Below are 23074 nucleotides of genomic sequence, written 5' to 3' on the forward strand. Positions count from 1 at the left end.
TCCTGCTACAAAATGGATGAACCTTGAAAATATTAAGTAAAAGAAGCCAGACACAAAAGGCCACATATTGCATGATTTGCTTATAAAAAATGTCCCCAATAGGCAAATCCATAGAAACAGAAAGTAGATTAATGGTTGAAGGCTAGGAAATGACTGTTAAAGGGCACAGGGTTTCTTTTTGGTATGACAAAAAGTTCTGGAATTAGTCGTGACGGTTGTATAACCTCCTCTGAATATACTAAAAACCACTGAATTGTATACTTTACAAGAATGAATTGTAAGGTATGTAAATTTTATTTTTAAAAAATCAATAGAGATTGACCAACACGGAGACATACCCTGGGAAAGTAAGAAAACTTAGATTTTAAAAACCCAACAACAATCCAGGATCCAATAGGGAAAAAATATTAGGGTTGCCTCTGGCACAGAAATATTCATTGTATATGCCCAGAAAGGGGGAGCAAATCTGACTGAGTTTTGAATTAAAGATTATTCAAAAGTTTTATACCCAAACAAGTTGTTATTCCTATACAAAGGTTACAGAATGATAATCTCAAATTTATAAGAACTGAAGAGATGCTCACTCCTGAACAACTGTTGAAAAATCTAGCTAAACAACAAAATTATTTAAATTAATAAACTCACAGTTACACTGAAAAGACTCACGATACTGACCCTCTTTAAAAAACACATAAAAGGGCTTCCCTGGTGGCGCAGTGGTTGAGAGTCCGCCTGCTGACGCAGGGGACACGGGTTCGTGCCCTGGTCCGGGAAGATCCCACATGCCACGGAGCGGCTGGGCCCGTGAGCCATGGCTGCTGAGCCTGTGCGTCTGGAGCCTGTGCTCCGCAACGGGAGAGGCCTGTGTACCGCAAAAAAAAAAAAAAAAAAAACTAACAAAAAAAAAGACATAAAATGGTGATTTTGCTTACAACATGGAAGAAAAATGTTATACTTCTTAAAAATAAAGCTAATCAATACAGCAGTAATACTACCATAATGAACTGAGACAACATTCACAAAATATAACGAATATTGTTATGTTGGGAGGAGTGTGTGTAGGTGGGGAGTGAGGAGAAGTAGGGCAAGTGCAACCAGTTTCTTAATTTTTCATATAATGGAGTCAATAGATACTATTTCATATCTGGATGATACTTTGAGACAGTGGCTTAAGCATATTGGTTAATTACATGGCTGCTAAGTTAGCAAAAAAACAACTCAAAGAAAATCATATAGCAATAAAAAAAATTGAAAGCAGTAAATCATTAAAAATGATAAGAATCCCTGAAGAACCAAAACAATTTTGAAAAAGAACAACAAAGTTGGAGGATTCACACTTCCTGATTTCAAAACAGTAATATAATAACAGTGTGGTACTGGCATAAAGATAAACAGATCAATGGACTAGAATAGAGAGCCCAGAAATAAACCTTTGTGCCACATGGTCAAATGACCTCTGACCCTTGACAAGGGACCAAGACCATTCAACAGGAAAAGAGCAGTCCCCTTAACAAATGGTGCTGGGAAAGCTGGATATCCACATGCTCTTAAAAAGAATGAAACTAGAAAAGAAAAAGAATGAAGTTGGAGCCTTATCTTACATCATATACAAAAATTACCTCAAAATGGATTAAAGACCTAAAACCATAACATTCTTGGAAGAACACACAGGGGAAAAGCTTCATGGCATTGGACTTGGTAATGACTCCTTAGATATGAAACCAAAAGCACAGGCAGCAAAAGTAAAACTCGACAACTGGGACTACATCAATATTAAAAATTTCTGGGCATCAAAGGACACAATCAACAAAGGTGAGAAGGCAACCCACTGATTGGGAGAAAAAATTATAAATCATATATTTGATAAGAGGTTAATACTCAGAATATGTAAAGAACTTCTACAACTCAATGACCAAAAAATAACACGATTCAAGAAGGAGCAAAGTACTTGAATAGACATTTCTCCAAAGATGATATACAAATGGCCAAGAAGTATATAAAAAGATGCTCAATATAATCATGAAAGAAATGCAAATCAAAAACTTATCACTTCATATGCATTAGGATGCCACTATAAAAAAAACAGAAAATAACAAGTGTTGACAAAGATGTGGAAAAAGTGGAACCATTGTGTGCTGTTGGTGGGACTGTAAAATGGGCGGCTGCTATTGAAAACAGTATGGTGGTTCCTCAAATAGTTAAAAATAGAATTACCATATAATCCAGCCATTCCACTTCTGGATATGTACCCCCCCAAATTGAAAGCAGGATCTTGAATGGATATTTGTACACTCTAGCATCATTATTCACAATGGTCTAAAGATGGAAGCAACACAAGTATCTATTAACGGATGGATGAATGAACGAACAAACAAAATGTGGTATATACATACAATGCAGTATCATTCAGTCTTAAAGAAAGGACAATCCTGCCAGATGGTACAACACTGATGATACTTGAGGACATTATGCTAAGTGAAATAAACTTATTACTTAAAGACAAACACTGTATTCCACTTACATGAGGTACCTAAAGTAGTCAAATTCTTAGAATGGTGGTTGCTGGGGCTTGAGCATAAGGTGGAATGGGGAGTTGCTATTTGAGTCAGTGTAGAAATTCAGTTTTGCAAGATGAAAAGAGTCCTAGAGATGGGTGACGGTGATGTCTGCACAATATGAATGTATTTAATACCATTAAACTACACCATGCACAAAAACAAATTCAAAATGGATTAAAGACTTAAATGTAAGAACTGAAACCACAACCAAAAAAAAAGACAAAACTTCTTGAAGAAAACATAGGCAGTAAGCTCTTTGACACTGATCTTAGTAATTTTTTTTTTGCATATGTCTCCTCAGGCAAGGGAAACAAAACCAAAAATAAACAAATGGATCTACATCAAACTAAAGAGCTTTTCCACAGTGACGGGAACTATCATCTACTGAATGGGAGAAGATATCTACAAGCAATCTATCTAATAAGGGGTTAATACCCATAATATACAAAGAACTCATACAACTCAACATCAAAAACCCAAACAACCTAATTTTAAAAAATGGGCAAAGGATCAGAATAGACATTTTTGCAAAGAAGACATACAGATGGCCAAGAGGCACATGAAAAGATGCTCAACATCACTAATCATCAGGGAAATGAAAATCAAAACCACCATGAGATATCACCTCACACCTGTCAGAATGGCTATTAGCAAAATACAACAAGTACTGGCAAGGATGAAGAGAAAAGGGAACACTCATGCACTGTTGGTGGAAATGTAAATTGGTGCAGCCACTATGGAAAACAGTTTGGAGGCTCCTCACAAAATTAAAAACAGAACTATCACATGATCCAACAATTAACATATGGGTATTTTTCTGAAGAAAACAAAAACACTAATTCAAAAAGATATATACACCCCTATGTTCACTGCAGCATTATTTACAATAGCCAAGATATGGAATCAACCTAAATGCCCACGGATAAAGAAAATGTGGTGTATATATTTATGAAACGGAATATTGTTCAGCCATAAAAAGAATGAAATCTTGCCATTTGCAACAACATGGATGGACCTAGAGGGTATTATGCTAAGTGAAATCTAAAAAACAAAACAAACACAACAAAACAGAAACAGAGTTACAGATAGAAAACAAACAGGTGGTTGTCAGAGGGGAGGTGGTGAAGGGAGGAAAGAAATAGGGGAGGGAGATTAAGAAGTACAAACTTCCAGTTGTAAAATAAATGAGCCACGGGTATTAAGTGTACAGTGTGGAGAATACAGTCAATAACTATGTAATATCTTTGCATAGTGACATATCGTAACTAGACTTACCATGGTGTTTGAAATGTATAGAAATATCAAATCACTATTTTGTGCACAGGAACTAACATAATGTTGTAGATTAATTATATTTCAGAAAAAAAAATTCATACAAAGAGATCAGATTTGTGGTTAACAGAGGCAATGGGTGGGGGGGAGGGAGTGGGAATTGGTTGAGGGCAGTCAAACTTCCAGTTATAAGGTAAACAACTGTTAGGGATGTAATGTACAACATGATAAATAAAACTAACACTGCTGTATATTATATATGAAAGTGATTAAGAGAGTAAATCCTAAGAGTTCTCATCACAAGGAAAATACTTTTTTCTGTTTCTTAAATTTTGAATCTGTATGAGACGATACATATACACTAAACTTACTGTGATAATCATTTCATGATGTATGTAAGTAAGTAAAATCATTATGCTGTACTCAAACAAACAGTGCTGTATGTCAATTAAATCAATAGAACTGGAAGAAAAATAAAATAGAATTACAAAGAAAAAATGGTTAAGATGATAAATTTTGTTATGCATATATTATCACAATTAAAAATAATAAAGAAAAAGAAAGAAAACACGAGAATCAAATACTTAGGAATAACTTTAGACAAGAAGGTATAACACTTGTACATTGGCAACTACAAGACCTTACTGGAAGAAATTAAAGGCCTAAATAAATTGAAAAACATCCTGTGTTCATCGACTGGAAGACAATGTTGTTAAGATGGCAATAAACCCCAAAGCAAGCTAAATATTAAATGCAATTAATATAAAATTCCCAACAACCTTTTCAGCAGAAATTTTAAAAAGTTGATCCTAAAATTCATATGGAGACACAAGGGCCCTGATTGGCCAAAACAGTCTTTAAAAAGAACAAACTTGGAAGACTCATACTTCTCAATTTTAAAACTTACTACAAAGCTACAGTAACTAAAATCAGTGCAGTAATGGCATATAGATCGGCATATAGATCAATGGAACAGAACTGAAAGCCTAGAAATAAACCCTCACATCTATGGTCAACTGACTTTTGACAAGGGTGCCAAGACCATTCAATGGAGAAAGAACAGTCTCAACAGCTGATTTTGGGACAATTCCACGTGGAAAGAATGTTTGACCCCTACCTCATACCATATAAATAAATTAACTCAATATACATCCAAGATGCAAATGAAAGAACTAAAAGTATAAAATTCTTGAAAGAAAATATACGGACAAATCTTCATGACTTTGGTTAAGAATCCACCTGACAATGCAGGGTTCAAGCCCTGGTCCAGGAAGATCCCCCATGCCAAGGAGCAACTAAGCCCGGGCCCCACACTACTGAACCTGCACTCTAGAGCCCACGAGCCACAACTACTGAGCCAGCAAGCCACAACTACTGAAGCCCGCGCACCTAGGGCCCGTGTTCTGCAACGAGAGAAGCCACCACAATGAGAAGCCCACACGCCACAACGAAGAGTAGCCCCTGCTTGCCGCAACTCGAGAAAGCCTATGCACAGCAACGAAGACCAAAGGCAGCCAAAAATTAATTTTAAAAAATGGCCAACAAGCACATAAAAAGATACTTAACATCATTAGTCATTATGCAAAGGGAAAGGCAAAACAAACCACAATCAAAATGACAATGAGTATGAGATACCACTTTGTACCTACTGGGATGGCAAAAAAAAAAAAAAAAAAGTAAATAAAGAGTGTTGGTGAATATGGAGAAATTGGAACCCTTAGAAATTGTTGCTGGGAATGTAAAATGGTGTGGCCACTATGAAAAACAGTTTGACGGTTCCTAAATAAGCTTAAAATAAAATTACCAAATGACCCAGCATTTTCAACTCTTATGTGTATACCCAAAAGAACTGTATGTAGGTGTTCAAATAAAAACTTGTACACAAATGTTCATATCAGTTCTATTCACAATAGCCAAAAGGTAGAAACAACCTAAATGTCCACGAATGGATGAACAGATAAATAAAATGTGTCTAAACATATAATGAAATATTATTCAGCCATAAAAAGCAATGAAGTACTGACAGATGCTAGGACATGGATACATCTCAGAAAGATTATTCTAGAGTCAAAGAAGCTTGACACAAAGGCCACATATGATATGATTCCAATTAAATGAAATAACCAGAATAGGCAAGTTTACAGAGACAAAAAGTAAATTAGTGATTGACAGGGGCTGGTAGGAAGGGGGAATAGAGAGTAACTGCTTAGTGGGTATGAGGTTTCCACTAGGGTGATGAAAAAGCTCTGAAACTAGATAGTGGTGATAGTTGTAAAACACTGTGAATATACTCAGTGCCACTGAACTGCATACTTTAAAATGATAAAACTGTAAACTTTGTTATGTATATGTATTTTAGTACACACACCAAAAAACCCTCTATCTGCATCCTTTCCCCCTACCTCCCCTATGGAACAAAAGGCCTCAATCTGTGTCTTTCCCAATTTTTGGCTTACTTTAAAAAAGAGTCTTACTATACTATTTATATGTGTAATTACTATCATTTAATACCTACCAAAAACAATATTGAGAAATAATATTTATGGTTAAATGTCTGAATGTTTTGTGCCTTCTTTCGGCTAAACCAGTGGTCTCCAAATTGTTTTGATCATGGGGTCCCACTGATAAAACATTTTTAAGTACAAATTACTAAAGTAGATATTTATTTATAAATTATATATTATTGCTGTACTCATACACTGTAAAACATATACAAAAATATAAACTTTAAAAGGTTCATACTCCAATGAGCCATTTTGCAAGTATCCCTATTTGGAGAGCACCTGTCCAAATCAATTTTATCTTGGGTTAAAGTAATGGTCTGCAATTTACTGACCCCTTGAAATCTGCCTTTATGGAATTCCCTAAACAAAGGCCATATTAGCCTTATATGATTGTTGTTACTGAGAATGTACTGTAAGGATGCCGATGAGGATTCTGTTACACCACAATGCCTTCTTTATGAGGACAGATGAGAGAAATTTAAGAAGCCTTAGTATCAGAAATATCTGTAATGCTTTTGAAAATTTAGTTTGCTTTTATATTAGAGTTATGTAATTGATCACAAAATTCTAGCAACACTAATTTCTAGAAAACATAAAGCAAAATTTGTGGCTCATCTTTAGCAACCATATCCACAAGGTATCAACTTGCCTTCCCATCACTCTTAATTCTTCATGTATTTATTTTTTAAATCATGTTGTACCTCACCCCTCCCTGGCTTCAGTCTAATTTTCCATCATTCCAATTCTTCATTTACTTAAAAAACAATCATATCATATTACTTATGTGTGTGTGTGTGTGTGTGTGTGTATGCTTAAAAGCACCTCAAAATTTCTTAAAGACAGGGAGGAATGAATAAACAAAAACCAACAGGCAAAAAAAACAGGCAATATTGTTCAGAATGGAGGTCATTCTAAACTTGAAGATCCCCTGTACCAAAGGTATAGACTTTGCAGATTTTGCAGCATTTAGCAGCAAAGCCTTTCATCCAAAGGGTAATTCGTAAATGAGTGTTGATGAAAAGAATGACAACTCAAACAGCACTGTACTACACTTTCTCACTCTTTTCCAGCTGGTAAGAAATGTTACAGTGAGGAAAGGGCAATTGGCTTTTTTTCACCTGTGTGCAAAGCTTAACTAAAAAGTCCATGAAAAATGCAGTCATATTGCCAGATGGAATTTGCAGCCATGTACCTGGACGTGTTTCCTTCTGGTGTGCTCTGAAGTAATTTGGGGATAACCTGTACTCAATGGTTTCTTGTTTTTCTTGCTCCGCTTCTCAAGGTATCTCCTCTGATGGTCAGTGATGCTGCTGTATAATTTAATTCGCCTGGGTGACAAACAAACTCTTTCATGACCAAAAGCATGGATCAGTCGGGCAGTATCAATGGTGGAAATAGAGCTGCTCCTCTCATGCAGAGTCACTTCCTTATCTGTTTGGGTCAATATATCTGATTCCACAGAAGTGGTGGTGGAAAGGATGTTGGTGGCAGTATCTGTGAGCAGCTCACTCTCCTCTGAGTGTCTAGAATCTGAAGAAGTGTTATTTATATAATGAAAACCTGGCTGTTTTCTCAAAATATATTTATCAAATTTAATCTGTTCAATTTTAATCTGATTGGACCTCCCAGCTTGATGAGTAGAAAGCACCTTGTTTTTTTTAAGATCGCCTGTGTTTTTATGGCATTTCTCCAGGCTTTTATACCGTTTCTTTTTCTGAAGCTTGTTTTTCTGCTGTTGCTGTCTACCACTCCATTCCTTAACATCTTGTTTCCCTTTGCTATCATCCTGTGTACTTTCTGAGGGCTGGAGAAAATGTGTGATGGGATGCTGAAGAAGTTTAGCCAAATGATCAAGTCGCTCCACCAAGGAAAGTTCCTTCTTGGCACTGAACTCAGGAGGTTTCTGTTGACTCTGTCGCTCCTGATACCTGTTCCAGAGTTCATTTAAACTCACAGTGTGCTGAGCTGTTAACTCTGGGGTGGCCTTATGATCCCTTTTTAGGTCATTAACTTGTTTGTCATATTTTAGAAAATCTCTAGCCTGACTTTTAGTAGTATGCTTTACTTCTTTGTTTTCCAAGTTTACATTGATACTGAGGCTCTCTATTGTGGTATAATCTGACTTTGTCTTTGCCACATTTTGATAAGAGGAAGGAAGACAAGTGTGTTCTCTTTGTTTGTCTGGATGATGCTGAAAGGAATCTTTCCAAGAATGACTCATGAAAACTCTTCTTCCTAAGGATTCATGGCAAAAATCTTGATCACTTGGTAGGTGCACTGGATGATGAAAGTAAAACTTAGCTGACCTGAAGACAGAATGGGTGGTATTTTCAAATTCTGAATGACATCTGGACTCTGAAAAGGCAAAAAAAAAAAAAAAGATTTTGAAGGACTTTCAAAATATTTGCATTCCATTTAAAAATAGTATTCACATTTAATTCTTTAGATACAAAACAAAGACTGAAGGAAAGAATGGTCTATATAAAGATTAAGAAAATTCACTGCCTGGACAAAGGATTCATGCCTTGTGCCTAGTGGCCAGATTGGCATGGTAATAGTTTAAGAGACTCAGGATCAAAAGACCCAGATTCTGGGCTGGATTCTGCCACAGACTGGCTGTATGACCTTGAGGAGGGCATTTTGGTCCCTGGGATGTAACAGCAGCTGCTATGTATTACTGCTTGCTATGTGTGGGGTATTATGAATATGCTCTATATCTGTTTTTTTCCCCTCTTATAAAAACTGAGAGAGAGGTATTATTAATCTCATTTTCAGCTAAGAAACCTGAGACTTTATTTTTATCATCAGTAATTAAATGGATGGAATTTTAAAAACTCCAACTCTTTACATGTTTTAGAGCCTTGAAAAATTCTTTTTTGTGAACCATCTTCACACCCCCTCAATTTTTTTTATTGTGGTAAAATACACCTAATATAAATTACCATCTTCCATCTTCACATTTTGACAGTCATTCTATATCAAAATAGGCATTTTAAGATGTAGAACATCTTAACAACTATAAACCGTAATTGTAAACATTAATTCAGTTTCCATACACATTTTTAGAGTTCTAAGTCTAAAGAAACAGACATAGACATGAAACAAAGTATCACTTGTAACTATGGGATCCATTCTTCCTTCTCTATAGATTATTGGTCATCAGAATTTTCACTAAATACTCTGGGAATCCCTAAGACAATTTCCCCAATATATAGTGGGATACATGGAATCTGCTTTTATATCTAAAGTATAAAAAGACTCTCAAACCTCCCAATGAACAAAAGTCCAGGACCAGGTGGCTTCACTGCTGAATTCTACCAAACATTTAAGGAAGAATTAATATGAAAGATTCTCAAACTCTTCCAATAAACAGAAAAGAACACTTCCAAACTTATTTTATAAGGCCCACATTACCCTGTTACCCAGACGTTACCTAGATACCCAGTGTAGATACACTACAAGAAAATTACAAGCCAATATCCCTGATGAACATACATGCAAAAAAAACCCAAACAAAACATTAGCACACCAAGTTCAATAATATATTAAAGGGATTATACACTATGATCAAGTGGGATTTATTCCAGGGATGCAAGGACGGTTCAGCATCTACAAATCAATGTGGTACATGACACTAACCAAATAAAGGATAAAAATCATATAATCAATAGATGTAGAAAAAGCATTTGAGAGAACTCAAAATCTATTCATGATAAAAACTCTCAACAAAGTAGGTCTAGAGGAAACATAGCTCAACGACCATTTCTGACAAGACCATAGCTAACATACTCAATGGTGAAAAATGGAAAGCATTTCCTCTAAGATCAGGTACAAGACAAGGATATCCACTGGCATCACGTTTATTGAACACAGTATTGGAAGTCCTAGCCAGAGCAATTAGACAAGAAAAAGAAACAAAAGGCACCAAATCAGAAGAGAAGCAAAATTGTCACTATGTGAAAATGGCATGATTTTATATATAGAAAACCCTAAAGACTCCACCAAAAAAAAACTGTTATAACTAATACATTCAGTAAAGTTGCAGTATACAAAATTATTTAACAGACAAAAATCTGTTGCATTTCTATATATTAATAATAAACTACCAGAAAAAGAAATTAAAACAATCCTATTCATAATTGCATCAAAAGAATAAAATACCTAGGAATAAGTTTAACCAAGGAGGTAAAAGACCTGTATACTGAAAACATTGATGAAAAAAGCTGAAAAAGACATGAAAAAATGGGAAAATATTCTGTGCTCACAGATTTGAAGAATTAATATTGTTAAAATGTCCACACTACTCAAAACAATCTACAGATTCAATGCAATCCCTATCAAAAGTCCAATGGCATTTTCCACAAAAATAGAACAATCCTAAAATTTGTATGTAACCACAAAAGACTCCAAATAGCCAAAGCAATCTTAAAAAAGTAGAAGAAAACTGTAGGCATCACACTCCCTGATTCCAAACTATATTACAAAGCTACAGTAATCAAAATGGTATAGTACTGGCATAAAAACAGACATGTAGATCAATGGAACAGAATAGAGAGACCAGAAATAAACTCTCACATATAAGGCCAATTACCTTATGACACAGGAGCCAAGAATATACAATGGGGAAAGGATAGTCTCTTCAATAAATGGTACTGGGAAAACTGGATAGCCACATGCAAAAGAATGAAACTGAACCATTATCTTACACCATACACAAATATCAATTCTAAATGGATTGAAGATTTAAATGTAAGATCTGAAACCATAAAATTCCTAGAAGAAAACATAGGCAGTTAAGAGCTTTGACAGTGGTGTTAGCAATAATTTTTTGAATTTGACACCAAAAGCAAAGACAACAAAAGCAAAAGTAAATAGTAGGAGTACATCCAACTGAAAGGCTTCTGCACAGCAAAAGAAGCCAGACTACTGAATGGAAAAAGATATTTGCAAATGATATATCTGACAAGGGGTTAACATCCAAAATACACAAAGACTTCAACTCAAATAAAACAAACAAACAAACAAACAACCCAATTCAAAAACGGGCACAGGATCTTAATAGACATTTTTGTAAAGAAGACATACGAATGGCTAACAAATACAGGAAAAGATACTCAGCGTCAATAATCATCAGAGAAATGCAAACCAAAACCACAATAAGATATCACGTCACACCTGTTAGAATGGCTATCATCAAAAAGACAAGAAATAACAAGCATTAGTGAGGATATGGAGCTAAAGGTTCCTTTTTCTGTGCACTGTTAGTGAGAATGTAATTGGTGTTGCTGCTATGGAAATCAGTATGGAGGTTACCCAAAGAGTTAAAAATGGAGCTACCATATGATCCAGCAATTCTGCTTCTGGGTCTATACACAAAACAATTGAAAGCTTGGTCTTGGAGAGATATTCGTATGTGTGTTCACTGCAGCACTATTTAAAATAGCCAAGACATGGAAACAACCTAAGTGTCCACTGATGGATGAACAGATAAAGAAAATGTGGTATGGGGGGTGGGAGGAATTGGGAGATTGGGACTGACATATATACACTATTGATACTATGTATAAAATAGATAACTAATGAGAACCTACTGTATATAGCACAGGGAATTCTACTCAATGCTCTGTGGTGACCTAAATGGGACGGAAATCCATAAAAGAGGGGATATATATATATGTATAGCTGATTCACTTTGCTGTACAGTAGAAACTAACACAACACTGTAAAGCAACTATACTCCAATAAAAATTAAAACAAAACAAAACAAAAAGAAACTGTGGTATAGAGGAAAGTGGGCAAGATGGCAGAGTAAAAAGACCTTGAGCTCACCTCCTCTCACAAGCACACCAAAATCACAACTATCTGCAGAACAACCATTAAAACCCCCCCCCCCACACACAAAACTGGAGCCCACCAGAAAAGAGCTCCTACACCAAAGGACATAAAGAAGGAACCACAACAAAACTGGTAGTAGGGACAGACTCACGATATAATCAAATCCCATAACCCCTATGTAGGTAACCTGAAAACTGGAGAGTAAATGTATTGCAGAGGTTCTCCCAGGCTGGGGGTCTGGCACTGTTGAGATGAGCCCACAGAGCATTTGGCTTTGAAGGCCAGAAGGCTTAATTGCAGGAGCCCCACAGGACTGGGGTAAATAGAGATATCGCTCTTAAAGGGTGCACATGAAATCTCATATACCCTGGGACACAGGGCCAAAGAAGTAATTTGATAGGAGCCTGGGCCAGACCTACCTGCTGGTCTTGGAAAGTCTCTTGGAGCGTCCGGGATTGGGGGAGGGTGGCTGAGGCTCACCCTGGGGACATAGACGCTGGTGGCAGACATATTGGGGAATACTGTTGTTGGTGGATGACATATTGGCTCATTAGCTCCAAAACCTGGCCCCACCCAACAGCCTGCAGGCAACAGTGCTGGGACGCCTCAGGCCAAAGAACTAACTGGGTCAGGACACAGCTCCACCCATTAGCAGACAGGCTGCCTGAAGACTAAAAAGCTCACAGCTGCCTTTGGACTCGCCCCTAGACATGGCCCAGCCAAGCCCCAGCACCACCCACCAGTAGAAAGGCACAGGACTCTCCCACCAGGAAGCCAGGCCAAGCCTCTAGCCCAGTCTCATTCACCAGGATACAGGCACCAAAAGCAAGAAAACTATGATTCTGCAGTGCAGGCCAGAGCCTTCCCTGGGACCAGCTGGGCCCTGGACTGGCCCACTAGCAGGCCAAAGAAACCTTCAGGACACTCCAGACCCTGTACCCAACTGTGTCAGGAACCGACACCACCCCCACAACAACCTGAAACGAGCTCTGGGATCCCAGGGCCCTGCAGCTGGACTCCAGGAGCCAGCTCTGCCTGCCAGTAGACCAGCACTAACCCCAGGATCTGGCTTCAACTACCAGTGGGTAGGCAACAACCCTAGGGTCTTCAGGACCCTGACTCCATCCACCAGTGAGCCAGCATTAGCCCCGGGGCCCCTAGGATTCTGCAACCAGCCACACTGTGACCAGGCCCTGCTAAACAGCAGCCAGCAGCCTCCACACAAGGCAGGACCTAGCAACCAACCAGACTAGGGGCCTACCAGACTGCCCACATAGTTAGCCCACCACAACAGAAGGCCCAAGTAGCCCTCTTAGGGTGAACCCCTAAAGCACACAGCTTGGGTAACAAGAGGGGAGTGCATTGCTGGAGTGCACAGGATGCCTCCTACAGAGGGCCACTTCTCCAAGGTTGAGAGATGTAACTTACCTACTACATACATAAAAATACAAATAGCAACTTATTGACAAAATGAGATGGCAGAGGAATATGTTTCAGATGAAGGAACAAGATAAAATCCCAGAAGAAGAACTAAGTGAAGTGGAAACAGGCAATCTACCCAAGAAATAGTTCAGAGTAATGAGCATAAAGATGATCAAAGAACTCAGGAGGAGAATGGATGCACAGAACGAGAAGTTATAAGTTTTAAGAAAAGAGTTAGAAAATATAAAGAACAACCAGACATGAAGAATACAATAACTGAAATGAAAAATACAGTGGAAGGAATCAAAGTAGACTAAAGGATTCAGAAGAATGGATCAGTGAGCTGGAAGACAGAGTAGTGGAAATCACTGCCACTGAACAGAAAAAAGATTAAAAAAAAAAAAAAGAAATGAGGACAGTTTAAAAGATCTCTGAGACAACATCAAGAGCACTAATATTTGCATTACAGGGGTCCCAGAAGAAAAGAGAAAGAGCCCGGAAAAATATTTGAAAGAAAGAGCTCAGGAAAATATTTGAAGAGATAATAGCTGAAAACCGCCCTAACCTGGGAAAGGAAATAGTCATCCAAGTCCAAGAAGTGCAGAAAATCCCATACAGGATAACCCAAAGAGGAACACACCAAGACATGCTGTAATCAAAATGTCAAAAATTAAAGATACAGAGAATACTAAAAGCAGCAAGGGGAAAGCAACAAATAACATACAAAGGAACTCCCATAAGACTATCAGCTGACTTTTCAGCAGGCACTCTGCAGGTTGGAAGGGACTGCCATGATATATTTAAAGTGATGAAAGGGAAAAACCTACATCCAAGAATACTCTACTCAGAAAGGCTCTTGTTCAGATTTGACAGAGAAATCAAAAGCTGTATAGACAAGCAAAGGATAAAAGAATTCAGCACCACTAAACCAGCTTTACAACAAATATTAAAGGAACTTCTCTAGGTGCAAAAGATATGAGAAAATTATGGAACAAAAAAGCTCACCAGTAAACATACAGTAAAGGTAGGAAATCATTCACAAACAAAGCTAGCAGGAAGATTAAAAGACAAAAGTAGTAAAATCATCTGTATCCACGATAAGCAGTTAAGGGATACAAAAAACAATTTGACGTAAAACATGACATAAAAAACAGTAATCATGAGGGAAGGAGAGTACACATGTAGGGTATTTAAGATGCATTTGAAATTAAGACATCAGCAACTCAGAAGAATCAGATATATATAGAGAGAGACTGCTATACAATAACCTCAAGGTAACCACAAGCCAAAAATCTATAACAGATACACACATGCACAAAAAAGGAATCTAAACATAACACTGAAGATAGTCATCAAATCACAAGAGAAGAGAACAAAAGAAGGAAAAAGACGACCTACAGAAACAAATACAAAACAATTAACAAAATGACAGTATACATATTGATAATTACCTTAAACACAAACAGACTGAATGCTCCAACCAAAAGACACAAACTGGATGAATGGACACAAAAACAAGACCCGTTTATTTGCTGCCTACAAGAGACTCACTACAGATCTAGAGACACATACAGACTAAAAGAGAGGGGATGGAAAAGGTAGTCCACACAAATGAAAATCAAAAGAAAGCCAGAGTAGTAATATTTATATTAGATGAAATCAACTTTAAAATAAAAACTGTCACAGGAGACAAAGAAGGACACTACAGAATGATCAAGGGATCAATCCAAGAAGAAGATATAACAGCTGTAAATATATATGCACCCAACATAGGAGCACCTTAATACATAAGGCAAAATATTAACAGACATAAAAGGAGAAATCAACAGTAGCACAATAATAGTAAGGGACTTTAACACCCAACTTATATCAATGGACAGATCATCCAGACAGAAAATCAATAAGGAAACATAGGCCTTAAATAACACATTAGACCAAAGGGACTTAACTGATATTTATAGAGCATTCCACCCAAAAGCAGCAGAATACACATTCTTTTCAAGTGCACATGGAACATTCTCCAGGATAGATCACATGTCAGGCCACAAAACAAGCCTTGGTAAATTTAAGAAAACTGAAATCATATCAAGCTTCTTTCCCAACCACAACTCTATGGAACTAGAAATCAACTACAAGAAAAAAAAAACTGCAAAACCCACGAACACGTGGAGGCTAAACAATATGCTACTAAACAACCAATGGATCACTGAAGAAATCAAAGAGGAAATCAAAAACTACCTAGAGACAAATGAAAACGAAAACACGATGATCTAAGACCTATGGGATGCAGAAAAAGCAGTTCTAAGAGGGAAGTTTATGGTGATACAGGCTTACCTCAGGAAACAAGAAAAATCTCAAATTAACAACCTAAACTTACATCTAAAGCAAGTAGAGAAAGAAGAATAAAAACCAAAGTTAGTAGAAGGAAAGAAATCATAAATATCAGAGCAGAAATAGATGAAATAGAGACTAAAAAAACAATAGGAAAGATCAATGAAACTAAAAGCTGGCTCTTTGAAAATATAAACAAAATTGATAAACCTTTAGGAAGACTCATCAAGAAAAAAAGGGAGAGGGCCCCAATCAATAAAATCAGAAATGAAAAAGGAGAAGTTACAACCGACACGACAGAAATACAAAGGATCATAAGAGACTACTATGAGCAACTACACGCCAATAAAATGGACAACCTAGAAGGAATTGATGAATTCTTAGAAAGGTACAATCTCCCAAGACTGAATCAGGAACACACAGAAAATATGAACAGACCAATTACCAGAACTGAAATTGAATCAACAATTTAAAAATTCCCAACAAAGAAAAGTCCAGGACCTAATGGCTTCACAGGTGAATTCTACCAAACATTGAGAAGAGTTAACACCCATCCTTCTAAAACCATTCCAAAAATTTGCAGAGGAAGGAACACTTCTGAACACATTCTAGGAGGCCACCGTCACCCTGATACCAAAACCAGACAAAGATATTACAAAAAAGAAAACTACAGACCAATACCACTGATGAACATAGATGCAACAACAAAATACTCAACAAAATACTAGCAAACCGAATCCACTAATAAATTAAAAGGATCATACACCATGATCACGTGGGATTCATCCCAGGGATGCAAGGATTTTTCAATATCTGCAAATCCATCAGTGTGATACACCACATTAACAAACTGAAGAATAAAAACCATATGACCAGGCTTCCCTGGTGGCACAGTGGTTAAGAATCCACCTGCCATTGCAGGGGACACGAATTCGAGCCCTGCTCCAGGAAGATCCCACATGCCGCGAAGCAACTAAGCCCGTGTGCCATAACTACTGAACCTGTGCTCTAGAGCCTGTGAGCCACAACTACTGAGCCCACGTGCTACAACTACTGAAGCCTGTGCACCTAGAGCCCGTGCTCCGCAACAAAAGAGAAGCCACCGCAACGAGAAGCCCGCACACCGCAACAAAGAGTAGCCCCCGCTTGTTGCAACTAGAGAAAGCCTGCGCTTTCAACACAGCCAAAAATAAATAAATAAAATAAATTTATTAAAAGAAAAACATATGATCATCTCGATAGATGCAGGAAAAGCTTTTGACAAATTTCAACACACATTTATGATAAAAACTCTCTAGAAAGTGGGCACAGAGAGAACATACCTCAACACAATAAAGGCCATATATGACAAACCCACAGCTAACATTATACTCAATGGTGAAAAGCTGAAAGCATTTCCCCTAAGATCAGGAACAAGACAAGGATGTCCACTCTCGCACTTTTATTCAACATAGTTTTGGAAGTCCTAGTCACGGCAAGCAGAGAAGAAAAAGAAATAAAACGAATCCAAACTGGAAAAGAAGAAGTAAGCTGTCCGCTTTTACAGGTGACATGATACTATAAAATCCTAAAGTTGCTACCAGAAAACTACTAGAGCTCATCAATGAATTCGCTAAAGTTTCAGGATATGAAATTAATACACAGGAATCTGCTGCATTTCTACATACTAACAATGAAACATAAGAAAGACACATTAAGCAAACAATCCCATTCACCATTTAGAACTAATAAACGAGTTCAGCATGGTTGCAGGATAAAAGTTAAATATTAAAAAAACCAATTGTATTATTATATACCTGCAATTAACAAACTGAAAATGAAATTAAGAAAACCATTCTGGGGGAATTTTCTGGCGGTCCAGTGGTTAGAACTCTGCAATTCCACTGCAAGGGGGCATAAGTTAGATCCCTGGTTGGGGAACTAAGATCCCTCAAGTCAAGCAGCACAGCCAAAAACAAAATCAAAAACTAAAACAAAAGCAAAAGAAAACCATTCTGTTCACAACAGCCTCAAAAAAATTAAAATATTAATGTAAATTTAACATAAGAAGAGAAAAACTTCTACTCTGAAAGCTACAAAAAATTACTGCAAGAAATTAAAGTATATCTAAATAAATGGAAAACATCCCAAGTCCATGGACTTAACTGTTAAGAAAGCAATTCTCACCAAACTGATCACAGATTCAACACAATCCCTATCAGAATCCTAGCTTATTTCTTAGTAGAAATTTTGCAAGCATATGGAATTGTAAAGGACCCAGAATAGCCAAGACAATCATGAAAAATAAGATAATGCTGGAGGACTCATACTTCCCAATTTTAACTCACAGAATGGGAGAATATATCAAAATCAAAATTTTGATAAGAATGTGTATCTAGAATACATAGAACTCTTAAAATTCAATAAAAAAGAGAAATAATCCAAATGAAAACCAGGCCAGGATCTGAATACACATTTCTCCAAGGATAACGCACAACTGGCCAATAAGCACACAGAAAGATGTTCAATATCATAATCACGAGGCAAATGCAAATCAAAATCAAAATGAGATACAAATTCACATCCACTAGAATAGATCCAATGAAAAAGTCAGATAATAAGTGTTGGTGAGTTTGTAGAGAAATTGAAATGCTCATACATTGCTACTGGGAATGTAAAATGGTGCAGCCACTTTGGAAAACAGTCTGACAACTCCTCAAATGATTAAATATAAAGTTATCACATGATCTAGGAATTCCATTCCTGGGTACATACCCAAGACAAATGAAAACATACTGTCCATATAAAAACCTGTACATGAACATAAAAGCATTTATATTTTATAAATATAAAATCATTATTTTATAAAAGCATTATTCATAGTAGCCAAAAGGTGGAAACAACCAAATGTCCATCAACAAACAGATAAACAAAATGTGATACATACATACGATGAAATATTATTGAGCCATTAGAAGGAATAAAATAATGATATAAGCCCGTAACTTGGATGAACCTGAAAACATCATGCTGAGTTAAAAGAAGCCAGTCACAGGGCTTCCCTGGTGGCGCAATGGTTGAGAGTCTGCCTGCCGATGTAGGGGACACGGGTTCGTGCCCCGGTCCGGGAAGATCCCATATGCTGCGGAGTGGCTGGGCCCGTGAGCCATGGCTGCTGAGCCTGCGCATCCGGAGCCTGTGCCCCGCAACGGGAGAGGCCACAACAGTGAGAGGCCCGCATACCGCAAAAAAAAAAAAAAAAAAAAGAAGCCAGTCACAAAAGTCCACACATTAAATGATTCCATTTGTATTAAGGTCTAGAATAGGAAAATTTATAATAGAGACAAAGTAGATCAGTGGTTGACTTAGGGCTTGGGGGGAGGTGGGTGATGAGGAAATAGAGGGGTGATAGCTAAGGGGTATAGGGTTTCTTTCTGAGGTGATAAAAATGTTCTAAAATCAACTGTGTTGATGGTTGCACATATCTGTGAATAGGGTAAAAATCGTTAAATGGTACACTTTAAGTGGGAGAATTATATATGTGCATTACATATCAAAAAAGCTGTTGAAAAAAATGTTCTATGATCATTTGAAAGGTTTTTTTAAAAAGCATACAAACATTTATACACATCAACCTCATTATTTCCAGAGGTTTCTCTAACTCTGCTTTTTTTTTTAAAATTTCATTTCCATGGTCTGTTATGGGCTAAGTATGCGTGTTCAAGCTCCCTAGTGTTCTGTATTATCCATTTCTCCTTGAGGGTCCTCTAGGGCAGCGGTCCACAACTTTTTTGGCACCAGGGACCGGTGTCATGGAAGACAATTTTTCCACAGACGGGGGTGGGGGGTGGGGGGTGGGGGGATGGTTCAGGCGGTAACAAGAGGAATGGGGAGTGATAGGGAGCTGCAGGTGAAGTTTCTCTCACTTGCCCGCCGCTCACCTCCTCTGTGCGGCCTGGTCTAGAGTACGCTTCTGCAGGTTATATTTCCATCTTTCTTTTCCAAGCTATGTCTCCTAGACTACCCACTGCAGAGTTGCAATGTTGTTTTTTCATCTTATACATTCTTTTTTTGTGTGTGATAAACACAGAAGATTAAATTTACCATCTTAACCAATTTTTAAGCATACAGTTCAGCAGTGTTAAGTATGTTCACACTGTTGCACAACAGATCTCTAGAACATCTTCATCTTGCAACACTGAAACTCTATACCCAACAAACATTAATTCTCCCTCCTTTCTCTCCCCAGCCGTTGGCAGCCACTTTTCTGCTTTGTTTCTAAGATTTTCACTATTTCAGATACTTCCTATAGGTGGAATATACACGGTTTATCTTTTTGTGACTGGCTTATTTCACTCAGCACAAGGTCCTTGAGATTCACTTAAGTTATAGCATGTGACAGGATTTTCTTTTTTTTAAGGCTGCATAACATTCTATTGTATATATATCACATTTTTATCCATTTATCCACACATATTTATCCATTCATCTGCTGATGGACATATCTTGATTATTGTGAGTAATGCTGCAATGAACATGGGTGTGCAGATATCTCTGAGATCCTGCTTTGAATTCCTTTGGATATACACCCAGAAGTGGGATTGCTGTATCATATCGTTATTCTATTTTTAATTTTTTAGGAACCTCCATACTGTTTTCCATAATGGCTGTGCCATTTTATATTTCCACCAACAGTGCACAAGGGTTCCAATTTCTCTGCATCCTTGCCAACAACTGTTATTTTCTGTTCTTTTGATAGTACCCATCCTAATAGGTGTGCAGTAGTATCTCATTGTGGTTTTGATTTGCACTTCTCTGATGATTAGTGATATTAAGCATCTTTTCATATACTTGTCGGCCATTCATATATACTCCCTGGAGAATTGTCTATTCGAGTCCTTTACCAATTTTTAAATTGGGTTTCTTTGTTGTTGAGTTTTAGAAGTTCTATATATAATCTGGATATTCATCACTTATCATGATTTGCAAATATTTTCTCCTATTCCACAGGTTGTCTTTTAACTCTGTTGATTGTATCCTTTGAAGCAGAGTTTTAAATTCTGATATAATTTATTTATTTTTGCTTTTGTTGCCTATACTTTTGGTGTCATATCCAAGAAATCATTGCCAAATCCAATGTCATGAAGCTTTTCCCCCATGTTTTCTTCTAAGAGTTTTATAATTTTAGCTCTTCTGTTTGGATCTTTGATCCATTTTGAGTTAATTTTGTATATGGTAAAAGGTAATGGTCCACATTAATTCTTTTGCATGTGGATATCCAGGTTTCCAACACCATCTGTTGAAGAGACTATTCTTTTCCTACTGTGTAGTCTTGGTGCCCTTATGGAAAATCATCCATCTAATACATTCTTGATGTTAGCAGCTGCACGAGGACTATTTTCAAAATACAGTATCCACAGATTAGCTTCTTGACTCCTTTCTTTTCTTATCTGGATACTGTTCTATATTCCTCTAAGACATAAAGTTTGACAGCTAGGTAGTAACGGCTTGTGTCCTATACAGTTTTCTTTTATGTTATTAGAGAAAGGGGGCCATGGGTAAACATAAATAGATTTGATCTTGGGTCTTTTTTATTGTAATTTTTAAAAAGTTTGTATTGAGGTTCTTTCTGTCTTTGTCACAGTCATCTGGAATGCCTTAAGCTTTCCGCTGTTTCAGTGTTGAGACATGATACTTCACTTCTAATACTATCAGCCTTGGGTATTTAATTGTAATTTTGTTTCTAAATTGCCAGTATCTTTTCCCAGAAGTAACAATTATCTTACAAATAAATACGTACATCCACACAGACAGAGAAGCACTGAAGTGATATGCATAAAGAAAGCAAAAAATAAAAAAATGGAACTCTGTTTAAATTGTGAGACTACAGTCTCATCAGAATTAAGTGGAAACACGTAGACACAGGCGTTTGCGTGTGCATGCTCTCTCTCTCTCACACCCCCTACCCCACTCCCCATTACCTGCAATATCTATTTGCAAGGATTTCTTCTCTTCGGGCCAGCCTTCCTTAGGAACTGTCCTCTTACTGTGGATCTCCTCTTTCTGTTTAGTGGCTTTAGTGTCTGGTAGACTAACAATCTTCGTGTCTTGTAGTTGAGCTGACTGCTCTGAAGCAGCAGCAGCACTGGAACCTAAGAGAGGAAAATCAAGATTCAGACAGGAAGCTGACAAAAATTATTTTAAAATACCTCTCAAGCATCTACTAGTGTGAGAAGATAGTTACGCTGGATAAACAGTGAGATGGATGCAGGACAGGAATAAAGACACAGACGTAGAGAACAGACTTGGGGACACGGGGAGGGGGAAGGGTAAGCTGGGACGAAGTGAGAGAGTGGCATGGACTTATATACACTACCAAATGTAAAATAGATAGCTAGTGGGAAGCAGCCGCATAGCACAGGGAGATCAACTCAGTGCTATGTGACCACCTAGAGGGGTGGGATAGGGAGGGTGGGAGACACAAGAGGGAGGAGATACGGGGATATATGTATATGTATAGCTGATTCACTTTGTTATAAAGCAGAAACTAACACACCATTGTAAAGCAATTACACTCCAATAAAGATGTTTAAAACAAAAAAAAACTGAGATGGAGGGCTTCCCTGGTGGCATAGTGGTTGAGAGTCCGTCTGCCGATGCAGGGGACACAGGTTCGTGCCCCGGTCCAGGAAGATCCCCCATGCCACAAAGCGGCTGGGCCCATGAGCCATGGCCGCTAAGCCTGCACGTCCGGAGCCTGTGCTCCACAACGGGAGAGGCCACAACAGTGAGAGGCCCGCGTACCGCAAAAAAAAAAAAAAAAATGAGATGGAAAGAGAAAAGCATTTTGGGCAAAGGTGACTACATATGAAAAAAATGGAATCAGGAAAGCAACTGAACATCTAAGAAACAGTGCAAGTATATAATTTATTAGATTATAGAATTTGTAAGGAAAAGAGAGAAAAATTAGCATTTGAAAAGTTCTTTGGGAGCCCATTCTACTGTTCTGAAAGACTAGGCTAAAAAGTTTAGTTTTCATTCTTTTTTATTTTTTGTGCGGGCTTCTCATTGCGGTGGCTTCTCTTGCTGCGGAGCACAGGAGGGCTCGAACCCGTGTCCCCTGCTTTGGCAGGTGGATTCTTAACCACTGCACCACCAGCGAAGTCCTAGTTT

The 23074-nt window shown here is 37.6% G+C and overlaps 1 protein-coding gene across 7 annotated transcripts in view; it reads right to left on the reverse strand.

Moving 5' to 3' along the window:
- The window catches only part of ALMS1 (ALMS1 centrosome and basal body associated protein), a 225971-nt gene that overhangs the window by 37715 nt on the left and 165182 nt on the right, over window positions 1-23074 (reverse strand). For all 7 annotated transcript variants that reach the window (XM_029232819.1, XM_029232815.1, XM_029232818.1 and 4 more), the window contains 2 exons: window positions 21883-22053; window positions 7527-8689 (listed from right to left, as the gene is read on the reverse strand). In XM_029232819.1, coding sequence (XP_029088652.1) covers window positions 7527-8689; window positions 21883-22053 — 1334 coding nt within the window. The remainder of the gene's footprint in view (window positions 1-7526; window positions 8690-21882; window positions 22054-23074) is intronic.

This window comes from Monodon monoceros, unplaced genomic scaffold, assembly GCF_005190385.1.
Source record: "Monodon monoceros isolate NGI ecotype Baffin Bay Population unplaced genomic scaffold, NGI_Narwhal_1 Super_Scaffold_19, whole genome shotgun sequence".
NCBI lineage: Eukaryota > Metazoa > Chordata > Mammalia > Artiodactyla > Monodontidae > Monodon > Monodon monoceros.